Genomic DNA, 15003 nt, shown 5'->3' with positions numbered 1-15003 from the left:
GAAAAATATGCTTTATTTCGAAGGACTACAAAATCAGCCAAAATTCCTGTAATGGATTGGTCTTGGTGTTCCTGTTTTGGCACTCCATGCAAGGCAGGTTTTGCTCACATTACCCCCCCCCCCCCTAGTTTCCTTTTACTTGTTGGTAGTTTAATTCTATTTCAGCTGTAATGGAAATGATCGCAGAATGCACTGGCATTTTGTTACATGCTCGACTTATGACAGAGCTGCAATGTAAAAGCACGGATGCATGATTGAGAGAGCAGCAGAGTAACCCTTTCCAATCCACTGTCTGACATCTAAAGACATTCTGATTGAAGGCTGTACAGCTCCGATGTCGGAAGATGTCCAGCAGGGTTTTCTTACTGTAGATTACTGGTCACTTTGTTGTCGGGGGGCCTCTACAGCATGTCACATACCGCAGTACTGGCTCTAGCCAGCAGATGGCGCCATTGTATAATGGCAGAAAGAGAAAGCCCCCTAGGAAACCCTGAATGCAAAATTGGATTGCAAAGGGTTAAAGGCTACGGACACCTTTGTTCCCTTTTTTAAATTCAATCTATTTTTGAGCAAGATACATTTTTGTAATTTCAATAAATTACAAATGTTGAACCATTTTTCTCCTGCACTTGTAGTGTACTGCGCCACACTGCAAGCTGGGGGACTGAATTTCTAGCAAAATCTATCAGTCAGACTGACTGATGGGTTTTGCAGCTGGGGGAATATGTTCTATGCCCATTTATAGCAGGAGAGGAGCAGATATGCCATATATATGTATACAGCTGGGGTGGGGGTGGGGTGGCTTAAAGTTGTGCAGGATGCTTCCGCTGTATTTTAAATGGTGAGTTGTATTGTATAATCTACCTAAGACGGTTGTGTGTCCAGCGCTCCCTTCTACTTGTAATTACAAGCGTTGGCTGCTGTCAGTGATTTGAGCTGGGTGCCTTTGAGAACCTTACTAGTTTTTTCTTCACTGCTCTGTCTGCCGCCGCTGCTGGCCGTCATCCTGCTCCTCTCCCCCCCATCCTGATCCCTGGCAGCGGCAGGCAGATTTTTTTTTTCAAATGATGGAAGGTGTCCCTCGCCTTGAAGTCACACTACGTCATACTTTCTTTATAGCTGGCACTGATCATAGCTATGCCCTAATGAAGACAGCAGCCAAAAAGCCGCCACTGGAAAAATATCCCGTTTGCATTAATTGGCTTAAATATAATATGTTGGACCACGATTGTAATTCATCTTCACTAAGAAAACTACCTGTATTCTCTCACAATTGAAGCTCACAGCTGGAGTCATTTACTCTGTTGCCCTTATTGTGTCTGTAATATACAATGTTAAGTCTACGGCTCGTAAGGTGCGTTTACACGGAACTGTTACCCGTTCAACAAATCACTGGATTCTTTTAAATTTGAACTATAGTCGTTCGGTGTAAACACGGCCAACAATGAAACGCTGAACGGTACTTCATTCGCTTATCATTCATTTCATGCAAGCATGAAAATCATTGTTACCGCTAATCGTCCAGATTAAATCATTCCCTGGTGCAGTGAATGTGAACAACTGAACGATTTATCGAGCGAATGAATGATCTGCCTGTATAACCGGTTTGCAGGAGCGAAGGAGTGAACTCTGGCATCATTCACTCGTGCAAACGATAAAGCGCCCCTACCTGTCAGAACTTCTATCTTCAATAAAGTTGGGTTATAACTAGAGATGAGCGAGCACACTCGGTAAGGTCAGTTGCTCAAGCGAGCATCGCTCTTCTCAAGTAACTGCCTTCTCGTCCGAGCGTGCTCGTGGGGGCGACGGGGGAGAGCAGAGGGGAGCGGGGGGGAGAGTGAGAGAGATCTCTCTCTCCCCCCCATTCACCCCTGCCGCCCCCCCAAGCATGCTTGGACGAGAAGGCAGTTACTTGAGAAGAGAGATGCTCGCTCGAGCAACTGACCTTACCCAGCGTGCTCGCTCATCTCTAGTTATAACTTTGTTTCAACATTGTATACACAATTATATAATTATGGTGCAGACGGGGTAAATGTATGATATTGGTTGAGGAATCTAAAACCTATCAGCTGTAGAAGATGATTCACTGATTGCTTGTTCCTTTCCAGTGCTCGGTGTCTTGTGGAGAGGGAATACAGATCCAAGGCCCCGTTTGTAAGAAGAAAGTAAAGACTGGCGAATACGTCGTGGTGAATGCATCGTCTTGCGCTGGATTGGTCCTTCAGCAGATGTCCCGCCCTTGTTCTCTTGCACCATGCACTAGTAATATCTATGGCTTTACAGTTACACTTTTCCAAGATATTTTATGTAACACTTATTTTTTAACACTACTGATTGACATTGTAATTCTAGACTGTTTCCATAACCTGCTTTACACAAATGCACTCAAGTAGTTGAAATGGACACTCGCCTCCACCACCAATCATGAGAATGAAGGTTCCACAGATCTGATTTAGGTCGGCTTCAAATGGGCGTATTTGCGCACACAATATGTAATGGGTCCGTTTACATGTGGGGATTTTCCTGCACATTTTAGTTACGTAAAAAAAACTCACAGCATCCTCTATTTTCATGCATATCTGCGAACCAAAAATCCCCATAAAAGGTATTGGGATTGCTCACATGCCAGTGCAATACAGTAGCAGATGTGTGAAACACTGCGGAATTAAAAAAGAACACATCTTTAACTCATTAGACTAATTAGCCATTTTAATGGCTGGGAGCATTACTGCTTTATTTTTACACTTAAGCTTGTGTGAAGCCGGCCTTAGTGTTGACTTAGTCCCATTCACTGATTGTTCTTGCACTGGGGTGAGCCTGCGATGCCAGGAATCCCTATTCCAGTAAATTAGGCCCTGCTGCAGTTCCCTGCACAGCCAGGTGGAGTCTAGCGCCTCTGTGAATGGAATAGGGTGGTTTACACTGGACGAATGTCAGGCATACGATGCCCGACACTCGTCCCTGCGAGTCCTTGCTCCCGTGCTCCTGCAGGGAGCTAGTAGCGCTGGTTTGCTCACAGAGGGGCCAGCAGGGGGAGATTTCTCTCCTCTCGCTCCCCCGCCTCTCTCCATTGCCTTGGCCGCTATTTACACAATGATCAGCTGATCGTCCATTGTTTATGCAGCATAAATGATGGACAATGAGTAGATCGCTGATCACTCAGTGTAAATAGCGGCCGTTCAGTACTGAACAGCCACTATGTTAAGGCAAGGGAGAGGGGCGGGGGAGCACGAGGAGAGAAATCTCCTGCAGCCTCCCCGCTGAGAGCTAACGATACTAGCTCCCGTGCAGGTGCACAACAGCTAGTGTGTGCGGGGACCAGTGTTGGGCATCGTTTGCTTGACAGTCATCCCGTCTAAAGGGCCCTTTACTTTGAAGGGAATGTAGTGCTAAATCGGCACCGTGCCACTATCACTCTTAGAATGAAGCCGGGCCTCCACCAATCATAAAGTGATATTCTAGCAATATGCATATCCTACCTATGTAAGTACTTTAAAGATGGGAGTAATTCTTTAAGTTGTACACTTCAGTGACTGTTATCGGGATGGGGGGGGGAGGGGTGGAGGTCTGTAGTTTGCATTTCATACATTTTAGAGTGAAATCTATATATTCAGCTTGTAGCTATTAGTTCTGATATTTTGACATTACATGGCATAAGCTGATGGATGGTCAAACTGTTGGATGTTATGCAATTACCTGAAGTGGGAGGCAGGTGGTAATTGAAGGAAGATACATAGTATAGAAACGATACATCAAGATAATATTTTTGTGCATATATCTAAATCACCTACAAAAAAGAATTAGTTTGAGTGCGTATAGTTTTAACATTTATTCAGCTTTTTTACATTGTGATTGCTAATTATTATTATTTTATTTTTTATATATCCTTCCACTCAATTTCATTGCCCTAAATATTACTATGTTTTGCATTTTTTAAGGACCAAGGCTCGGTCAGAAAACCAACCCCCAGATCACCGGCCTGAGAAAAATATACATCCAAACAAGAAAGCAGAAGAAATTGCAGTTTGTTATCGGCGGCTATGCTTACCTCCTTCCAAAGACCTCTCTAGTGCTTAAATGTCCCGTGCGCCGATTCCGTAAACCCCAGATTATATGGGAAAAGGATGGGAAACACTTGATAAGCTCAGAGCACATTACCGTTGCTCCACATGGATATATCAAAATTCATCACCTTAGATCTTCAGACACCGGAGTGTACACATGCATGGCTGGAACCAGCCAAGAACATTTTGTTATCAAGCTCATTGGAGAAAGCAATAAAATTATTTCTCAGGCTTCTAGAATAAGAGAAGAAGAAACTATGAAGAAAATCCAAAAGAATGAGGCTTACAATCGTCCAGAAAAATATCAAACTGCAAATCTTTCTAACAGAAGCAAAACCGAAAAACAAATTCAAGTTTCCGATGCAAGTAGTCGCTATGATAATATAATCTCAAGGCTACTGGCCTTAAAACCTTGGTCGGAATACTATGTGGATCCAGCTGATCCTCAAGAGTCCTTTGAGAGGAACATTTCCTCCGAAGACTATCATGTCGTGGAGCACTCCTTAGCCAACACAGTGGCTATCGACATTAAGCGTATAGATGATGTAATTCAGTCTTTGACTCAACAACCGGTTGAACTCCATGACAACAACAGCCGACACCTCTTATCCCAGTTGGCCCTTGAGTTAGCGCGCAGCTACGTAGAAAACCATGAAGCACCTGTTTTCAAGGCAGATCATAAACCGGTTAGTCCTGGAAGGTCAGAACACTCACTCTACAAACCTGTTTCTGGTTTCTCCAGTTCCTGGAGATCATCATCAACGGAGTCAGAAGTATTCGAACCTCATGAAATCCTTCCAGAACATTCTCTCCGGAAACCAGTAATTCTTAGAAAAATATCTGCAGCTCAACATTTTTCTGCTTCTGAAGTTGTAACTCATATCGGGCAGACGGTGGCACTGGCCAGTGGAACACTCAGTGTGCTTCTGCATTGTGAAGCGGGTGGAAACCCTAAACCAGTTATTAGTTGGGTTAAGAACGGAGAAGAAGTCACATATAGTAACAGGTAAGAAAGTGAAGACATATTGCTAAGTGCTCTTCATAGAAGATGGATACACATTTACACCTGGCCTACTATTCAATAAAGCTTCCCCACATACATGGGTATGTTCACACAACACTGAAGTATGTTGTTGTAAAGCAAGCATAAATCCAAATTATATATACATTGTGCCATTCAAATCGGAATTAACCCCTTAAGGACCGGGCTGTTTTGTACTTTAAGGACCAGACACTTTTTAGGGATTTTACCCATGTGGTGGTTTAACTGCCCTATTTTTTTTATCTTCAGCTACCAAAATTATTTTTGCAGCTTTTTTTCCCATGACATACGGTATATATAGGGCTATTTTTTAATATCTTTTTCAATTGCTTTTTTTTTTTCTTTTTTTTTAGTTTTATTGGGGGTCAAAAGCTAAAAAAATGATTTTTTTAACATTTATAGTTAATTTTTTTAAAATCAGTATATTTACATTAAAATAAAGTATAGGAACGGGTTCCTCCTTTTGCTTTGGACATTTTTATATATAATGTGTATGGTTTTGGATTATGGGTCGCATATAGCGATGGTTTCGGTTGGTGTCGGCTTTGGGTTATTTTCTTCTTTATGTATATATTTTTATTTTATTCTGTAATTTTGTTTTACTTATTTCTGTAATTATTTTTTTGTACTATCTATGTCCCCCATGACGTCATATAAGACCTCTGGGGGACATTCGCATGTTTTTGTTTTTTCTTTATTTGACACTTTTCTACTGTAGCTGGGGCATCCATAGGAGCCCCAGTTACAGAGGAAAACATCCCCCATAGTGACAATAGTCACTGGCAGAGCTGATCCGGGTCTGCTAGGACCCTGCAGCTCTGCTGTAACAGGGGGTACCAGCAGTACCAACATGACCAACGGCTTGCGTAGTGGAAGAAACACTTCCACTTTCACTTGTTGTTCGTATATAGCGCTCATTGAGCGCTGTGCACTGGAGAAGGCAGAAGGGGTTAAAAACCACTCCTCCCTTCTCCTCCGGGTTCTCAGCTGTTACTAACAGCTGACAACCCGACATGCTTCTGATTGATTGCAGAAGCAGGGGCTTTAATCCTGCACCATATTCTTACTATTGGCTGGGTTTAAAGCTCAGGACCAAGCGCTGTAAATTTACTGTGCTTGGTACTTAATGGGTTAAGTGTAATTTAGCTTTCAGGGATCATATGACCCTTTTAAAACTGAACAGTACCAATCCAATCCCCTTGCACCTTCATGATTACCTTTCACAGTTCTCCAACAAGGGGCCTAGATTGTAAGCATGAGTAGACATGTCTGGTTACCTCCGCTCCCACATGGTGTTTTACTTGATAAATCAATTACTTTGTAGATTTTTCTTATTGAAAATACAGCTGAACCGCAAATTATAGACATTGTATGTGTATTATTTAACAGAGTAAGGTTAGCAAAATGTAAGGCTGGTTTCACATCTGCATCAGAACATCCGGGCGGAGGTTTTATCACAGATCCGGCTCAATATACCGCAAAAAAAATGCTGCATGGGGCACTTTTTCGTTCGTCCAAAAGCCAAGTAGCTGGGCGGAAAGCGGGCGGACCCCATTATAGTCAATGGCATCCAATCGGTGCTGTTCGGTTCCGTCAAAGCACTTAACCATTCAGCCACATGTATTCCCTTTCCTGCTTTTCCCGAAAGTGGAAGCCCCAACGCAGATGTGAAACCACCCTTACTGTTAATCCACAGTGTAGTGTTTGTATTCGGACCTCATCAAATATCTTACATTTGCTTGTAACATGTGACTTTCATATTTTTAAGTCATTTGTCATATATTAGAGTCAGTTAATGAGCTTTATTTCATACAAACTGAATGAATTGTCCCCGTTTAATTAAACACAATTTTTATATTACAGGATTCGCCTAAAGTCGGATGATTCCTTGGAGATACTAGAACCAGTTGAAGCTGATGTCGGCTTCTACACCTGCAATGCCACCAACTCTCTGGGCTCTGCCTCAGTGTCTATTGCTGTTACTCTTGCAGGTAGGTGGCTAATGCATTCTTGCCAAGGCTTTACAAATTGCTTTCTAACGACCCCTGAAGCAGTGCGTTAACCTGGTTGTGATGAATGACTTTATTTCTGCACTGCAAGCTTGTGGCAATCTTATATTGTCTGATTCGACTGAAGAAAGCAATGCTTTTGGTCTATTTGACTTAAATATTTTCATTAGCAGTAAAAGTCTGATATAATATTAAAAGAGATATTTATCCTAATCTATAGAATTTAATTAATTTAACCCTTTAAAGACCAGAGCATTTCGGTCCTAAAAGACCAGACACTTTTTAGTGATTTTTACCTATAGGTTGGTTTTATGGCCGTATTGTTTTTCTCCTGGCCTGCCAAAATAATTTTTGCTACAGCTCTAGGGCTATTTTTTTATATTTTTTTTCCCGTTTTTTTTATTTTATTTTATTACGGGTAATGTGTGCAAAAAGTTTTTTTTTTAAATGTTTTTTAATTTTATAATTCTTTATTTTTTTAATTATTTATATTTATGTTACAATAAAGTACAGGAATGGGTTCCTCGTTTTCTTTTAGACGGTTTTCATATAAAATTGGTCGGATATGGCAATGGTTTAGGTTGGCATTGGCAACAGATCATTTTCTTATTTTCCATATATTTTTATTTTATTCTGTAATTGTTTAAATTATTTTTGTAGCTTTTTTTTGTTACATCATGTCCTCCATGACATCATATAAGACGTCTGGGGAACATTCACATTGTTGTTTTTTTTAATTTCACACTTTTTCCCTATTACTGTGGCATACATAGGAAACATCCTCCCCCTAGTATGACAATAGTCACTGTCAGAGCTGGTTAGGGGTCTGCTAAAACCCTTCTAAGGAGCCACTGACTGTTCTGGCACATGGACATTGCATCCATGGAGGCTATATACAGGGGACATAGGCATGTGTTCCAGCCACGAGAAAACCCATTTAGGTCGCTCTATAGAACTCATACTACTTTTGACACTGCTTAGAGATTTTTGTTACTGCACATCTAACATAACCTCCATTCTAACCAATGGCACTATGCATCACCCCCCGCCGGTATGTGGCTACAGGATATAACAAACCCGAAGATCATTGGGACGGAACATTCTTTTTAAGTTAAGGTGTCTGTATTAATGAATAGTCATATGTGCTTTAGTGTATGGATGCGGAGCGGGCTGTGGTTCGTTCCGGCCTACCAAACTCCATTCACAGTAGGACAAAGACCCAAATATGACACAGAGACCCAAAAAGATAAAGTAATCTTTTCCCATCTGGCACATCCAGGTTAGATATTCTCTTTCCCATTTTGGACAAACTACAGTAATAGACAGTTCCTGTAGAGCACTTTACGCCAAAGTAGAACAGTTCTTGCTTGCAGTTTACTTACATCCTCACCAGACAGACATTGACCGTGTGGGCTGACCTTCCCATCTTGTGGAATTTGGAAACCTATAGACTGATGTATATGTTACATGATCTTTCTTATTTCGTTACCTGAAAGACCACATACGTTTGTTTTCCTTATGTCCCAATGCAATGTATAAAGTCATTAGTGTATGACCTACCGGTAACACCGTCGCTACCTGCTCTGTATATGGCTTAGTTTGTTAACATGCTTGTTAACGGATAATGTTTCCTGTTACTTCTTGACTGGCAAGCTCTTACCCATTAGCTAAATGTCAACAGATCTGACTTGCGGTCTTAAAATACACAACACCACAACGATTTTTCCAATTAAAGTAGGATATAATTACATTTTCCTAAATCGGAGGTGACTAACACACTCTTGATTGCTAAACGTTCTAGCCTATTCCCGCAGTGAAAACATAAACACTTAACCCATATCCATTATCATGCTTAAGCTCAGGCTTACCCTTGGAAGGGAAAAGCAAAACATCTGTTGAAAATATTTTATTTTCAGTAGTATTTACTTGTGTGGGACTTGGCCAGTATACATTGCTGCTCTTTTTAGGAATGATAGGTGCTCCTATTTTACACATGTTCAATCAAAAGTTTTCGAGCTCCAAGGAGGCAGTAGGAGCAATCCAACTTGTGGTGGAAGAGAATAAAAACCACATGTCAATCAATAAACTAATACTACTCAACCAACAGAAGACAAGGGTGGACAACCACAGGACATATTGTCACATATGTGTCCAATAACGCCATCAAGGAGTGTGTCGAGTCCACTGAACATTAAATGATTGAACGGCCGAACTCTTCGATCTAGAATAGGCTCAGATTTCCATAGGTTTGTCGAAAAGGGAATCACATCGTGATAGCTCTGTTGTCATATTTTGCTTTAAATAGTTTTTAGCAGCTATTTAATATTAAGGTCATTTAGCATCCCGAGCATGAAAGGGTTCTCAAGTTACTGGTATGTATTAGACATTAATATTGTGTGTCACAAGTTATTGAATGCCCGACCTTACTTCGCTGACCTCTAAAGGTTTGAAGGTATTTAGGCTTCGCTTGCTCTCCTGCGGTCTCCTCCACACATCCCAGCATACTTTGTGCGGATAGCCTGCTGTAGAACAGCAGGTTTCCTCTTGGCGCCTGCTCTTTGAACCTCGGCTGTATCAAGTGACCGCGATGTATTATTTTCTGTCTCCAGGGAAACCATTAATAAAGACCTCCAGGACTGTGCTTATCAATACGGATGCCCTTTCCATAGCTGTCGACGTGGGTAGTGTAGTGAAGACCATTCACGCAACAAATGTTACCATCCATTGTCAAGTAGCAGGTAAGTTAGAGGTACCCTTCGATGTGGTAGCCTGTCAACGGTAATACATTTTAGTGAGTATTGCATAGTTGGGCACATGAAATAGCAACACTCCATTGGGTGGTTTCACATCTGCGTTGGAACTTCCGGTCGGAGTGCATTTCTTCCGGAAAAAAGACGGGCAGCTGATCCGAACAGATCCTATTTTAGTTAGTTAGGTCCATTCGGCACTTTTCGTAAAATTCGAGAGCTCTACTCGAGTAACGAACCCCACTGAAATGGGAGACTTGAGCATTTTTGTATGTGGGACGCCGGGTCCCGAGCTTTTGGGGGGGGGGGGGTCTTTCTCTCTGCCTCTCCCTCTCTCTCTCTCCTGCCTGCCAGCCAAAAAATTTGCTGTTGATGAGGAGGAGCCAAAAACTGGGACGCGGTCAAAAACGGCGTGATGCTCGTTCGAGTAACGAGCACTATCGAGTATGCTAGTACTCGAAGAAGCATCAAGCTCGGCAGAGTACGTTCGCACAACTCTTGACGGGATAGGTCAGCCCCGTGATGATCGTTCCTATGCCTTTACACAGGAATGAGGATCACTGAGCTGCTCCCTGAGGATCATTCTGGCCCGCCTGCCTCTATTCACAGTATTCAAAGACGATAAGATCAGAAACAACAAGAATATATTCTAGATCTTTGCAGTAATGAGAAGAAATAAAATCTGCCCGTAGCATAAAACCTTCCATGCACGGTCAGCTTGATTCCTGACTTGTCAAACTAATGTGGTTGATATCTTTTCTTTATCTAATCTCCAATCACTACTAGTAAAATACCAGCAGAGGCCCCTTCCTGGGTGTAGAAAGGTACATGAGAACAATTAGCTCCTATCCAGTCATCTAAAGCCTTCTCCATTTCCCTTTGGCTGACATTCATTTCTCATGCCTGTATGAATAATATATATTGTTTTAGTGCACTGTTTCTCAACTTCACCCTTCTATGGCCCCTTCCATTATTATATGTCCCTCTCTGTAAACCCCAATCCAGCCACTAGTAGAACTTATGGCAGTTTCCTGACACACACTCTTATGCAGGAGACAAAACCTAAAGTATGGGAGAGGAATCCCGGTACAGTCTGGGTAGACAGGCTTAGGAAATGCCTCCCACCTGTAAATGGATTGTAAACAGCAGGGCAACAGAAAAATAGGAAATCTACATGGAAAACTGGGTGCAAAATCATTACATCACAGCACGTCATTGTATCCCACAGACAATAGACTGTGTTGTAACCATTGTCACTTCTAAATATGGTAAGAGGGCCACCAGCCACTGTGACAGTATTGAATAACATTGCTATAGCAATATATGTGCTGGGGCTGCCTGTGACAAGAGTCATTCTTTAGGCACGACATCGAGCTGTGAGAAGAAGACCGAGACCTTCTAAAAGGTGGGAAGCATATTGTATATATTGCGTTAGTGGTCACCCAGACTAGTAATAATTCTGCACAGGTCCATTACTGTTAAAGGGGTTGTCCCGAGGCAGCAAGTGGGTCTATACACTTCTGTATGGCCATAATAATGCACTTTGTAATATACATTGTGCATTAATTATGAGCCATACAGAAGTTATAAAAAGTTTTTTACTTACCTGCTCCGTTGTTAGCGTCCTCGTCTCCATGGAGCCGACTAATTTTTGGCCTCCGATGGCCAAATTAGCCGCGCTTGCGCAGTCCGGGTCTTCTGTGTTCTTCTATGGAGCCGCTCGTGACAGAGAGCGGCTCCGTGTAGCTCCGCCCCGTCACGTGCCGATTCCAGCCAATCAGGAGGCTGGAATCGGCAGTGGACCGCACAGAAGAGCTGCGGTCCACGAAGCAAGAGGTTCCCGGCGGCCATCTTCACAGGTAAGTATAGAAGTCACCGGAGCGCGGGGATCAAGGTAAGCGCTCCGGTAAGCTGTCTGTACGTCCCTGCATCGGGGTTGTCTCGCGCCGAACGGGGGGGGGGTTGAAAAAAAAAAAAACCCGTTTCGGCGCGGGACAACCCCTTTAATCCAGCAAATGGAAAGATGGAACAATACCTCTGCAGCGCCACTTATTGGAAGGCAGCATTCCTGCAAGTCAATGTCAGACTTTTTAGACAAGCCTTATAGCAATGACTGGGAATTGTAAGCCTGAATACCATACACAGACGGCTGTTTCTGGGTTTTTATAAGGCTTGTCTAAAAAGTCTGACATTGACTTGCAGGAGTGCTGCAGAGGTATTCTTCCATCTTTTTATTTGAATAATTCCCAGAGGAGCATGGATGGCCTTTTAAGCCTCCTCACTCACCTTCTAGGTGTCTCCTTAAGGAAAAATGTTATCCTTCCTGACCCACATTACAGGCCTCTCACTAGCCAAGCCAGAACTTACTACACAATGATGATTGTCAAAACCCGAAACAGCTGTCTGTGTATGGTATTCTGTCTTGGTCTACAATTCCCAATGCTGCTTTCCAATAGATGGCGTAGCAGATGTGTTGTTCCATCTCCCCATTTGCATATTTCCCAGAGGAGCATGCATGGCCTTATAAGTCTCCTCACAAGTATCCTTAAGGAGAAACGATACCCTTCCTAACTCCTGTTCATCCAACAGCATGCAAATGTAGGAAAGTAGTAAAACAAACTCTGCCATACCTGAGCACTTCTGCCCTATACATGTGCTTAGTTTGCCATATACCTAGTGAAATGAATGGACAGACAGTTAATTTTCTCCAAGGAGGTTCCTGTCCTGCCCCATGGGAACCCTTCTGCTCCACGGGAGGTTCCTGTCCTGCTCTACAGGAGCCCTTCTGCTCAACAGGAGGTTCCTGTCCTGCCCCACGGGAGCCCTTCTGCTCCATGGGAGGTTCCTGTCCTGCCCCACGGGAGCCCTTCTGCTCCATGGGAGGTTCCTGTCCTGCCCCACAGGAGCCCTTCTGCTCCACAGGAGGTTCCTGTCCTGCTCCACGGGAGGTTCCTGTCCTGCTCCATGGGAGCCCTTCTGCTCCACAGGAGGTTCCTGTCCTGCTTCACGGGAGGTTCCTGTCCTGCTCCACGGGAGGTTCCTGTCCTGCTCCACGGGAGGTTCCTGTCCTGCTCCACGGGAGGTTCTTGTCCTGCTCCACGGGAGCCCTTCTGCTCCACAGGAGGTTCCTGTCCTGCTCCACGGGAACCCTTCTGCTCCACGGGAGGTTCCTGTCCTGCTCCACGGGAGGTTCCTGTCCTGCTCCACGGGAGGTTCCTGTCCTGCTCCACGGGAGGTTCCTGTCCTTTTCCACGGGAGGTTCCTGTCCTTTTCCACGGGAGGTTCCTGTCCTTTTCCACGGGAGGTTCCTGTCCTGCTCCACAGGAGGTTCCTGTCCTGCTCCACGGGAGCCCTTCTGCTCCACAGGAGGTTCCTGTCCTGCTCCACGGGAGCCCTTCTGCTCCACAGGAGGTTCCTGTCCTGCTCCACGGGAGCCCTTCTGCTCCACAGGAGGTTCCTGTCCTGCTCCACGGGAGCCCTTCTGCTCCACAGGAGGTTCCTGTCCTGCTCCACGGGAGCCCTTTTGCTCCACCGGAGGTTCCTGTCCTGCTCCACGGGAGCCCTTCTGCTCCACAGGAGGTTCCTGTCCTTTTCCACGGGAGCCCTTCTGCTCCACAGGAGGTTCCTGTCCTGCTTCATGGGAGCCCTCCTGCTCCACAAGAGGTTCCTGTCCTGCCCCACATGAGCCCTTCTGCTCTACAGGTGGTTCCTGTCCTGCTCCACGGGACGCTCCTGTCCTGCTCCACGGGACGCTCCTGTCCTGCTCCACGGGACGCTCCTGTCCTGCTCCACGGGACGCTCCTGTCCTGCTCCACGGGAGGCTCCTGTCCTGCTCCACGGGAGGCTCCTGTCCTGCTCCACGGGAGGCTCCTGTCCTGCTCCACGGGAGGCTCCTGTCCTGGTCCACGGCAGGCTCCTGTCCTGGTCCACGGCAGGCTCCTGTCCTGGTCCACGGCAGGCTCCTGTCCTGGTCCACGGCAGGCTCCTGTCCTGGTCCACGGCAGGCTCCTGTCCTGGTCAACGGCAGACTCCTGTCCTGGTCCACGGCAGGCTCCTGTGCTGGTCCACGGGAGGCTCCTGTGCTGGTCCACGGGAGGCTCCTGTCCTGGTCCACGGGAGGCTCTTGTCCTGGTCCACGGGAGGCTCCTGTCCTGGTCTACGGGAGGTTCCTGTCCTCCCTGAGCCCACTTTAGGACACCTGTGTTATGCTTTGACAGGTGTACCCCCTAGAATGAGGCATTGTCAGTTTTATCATCTTGTACCCTTCTCATTCTGCAGAAAGCATGCTGCAGTCTCTGAGGAAGTGATCCTCAGCCCACAAAGAGTAGAGATGTGAATGCTTACTGTATGTGCCCTTTATACAGAATAACTGAGGATGAGGAATGAGCTGTGCAATGTAAATATGACATTGGCTCCTGTTGCTAATGCCAGAAGACACTGGAATTGGCTGACTGTTGACAAGCTCTGATAAGCTGCTCCAAAAGATTACTTTAGTGACAATGATGACATACAGCGACTTATAGATAACAGCAATGTACATTCCATCCAATGACGAAAGGTACTTGTGTTACCTGTAGTGCTGCATCACGCTGGACCTGCTCATTGTGATTCCTATCAGGCCAGGTTTCTGAACTTCTAAGCTGTTCTCTGTAGCAGAGGAAGCCAATTTCATTTTATAGGATACAATATGCAGTAATTGGGCAGATTGACTAATCCTGCATACTAAGACCAGGCAGCCTACAATGCACCAAGGTTGTCACAGTGACTCGTGCTTGATAATAAATTTGGCGCATCTTCAGAGACTTTTGTCTAACTTTATACCACTTATCGGTCGCTTAGTTTGGGCCAGTACTTTGGCACATGTTGTCACGTTGACCCTTGTCTACTAAGCCATGCAGTGGATTTTGGTACATTTGCTTCATAAATAGATCATGTGTCAGTATTACCCCATGTAATACGCTGCAACCATACGCTCATGTGACGCCGCTCTAACCCAATGTCCTATCATCCCAATATCTTTAGGTTTCTGAACAGTAATAATAATGTATCAATGAGTGCAAAATGTCTAAAAACCTATAAATCACATCTAGCCCAATAATCCTGAGCGGTGTCTACTAAAATACATTGAGGTAGATTTACAA

The 15003-nt window shown here is 44.6% G+C and overlaps 1 protein-coding gene across 3 annotated transcripts in view; it reads left to right on the top strand.

Moving 5' to 3' along the window:
- ADAMTSL1 (ADAMTS like 1) overlaps positions 1-15003 on the top strand; it is a 669103-nt gene that overhangs the window by 607329 nt on the left and 46771 nt on the right. For all 3 annotated transcript variants that reach the window (XM_066604352.1, XM_066604351.1, XM_066604354.1), the window contains 4 exons: positions 2109-2262; positions 3939-5070; positions 6970-7097; positions 9725-9853. In XM_066604352.1, coding sequence (XP_066460449.1) covers positions 2109-2262; positions 3939-5070; positions 6970-7097; positions 9725-9853 — 1543 coding nt within the window. The remainder of the gene's footprint in view (positions 1-2108; positions 2263-3938; positions 5071-6969; positions 7098-9724; positions 9854-15003) is intronic.

Source organism: Eleutherodactylus coqui, chromosome 5 (assembly GCF_035609145.1).
Source record: "Eleutherodactylus coqui strain aEleCoq1 chromosome 5, aEleCoq1.hap1, whole genome shotgun sequence".
In the NCBI taxonomy this organism is placed as follows: domain Eukaryota; kingdom Metazoa; phylum Chordata; class Amphibia; order Anura; family Eleutherodactylidae; genus Eleutherodactylus; species Eleutherodactylus coqui.
This window is presented reverse-complemented; position numbering and strand designations above follow the sequence as displayed.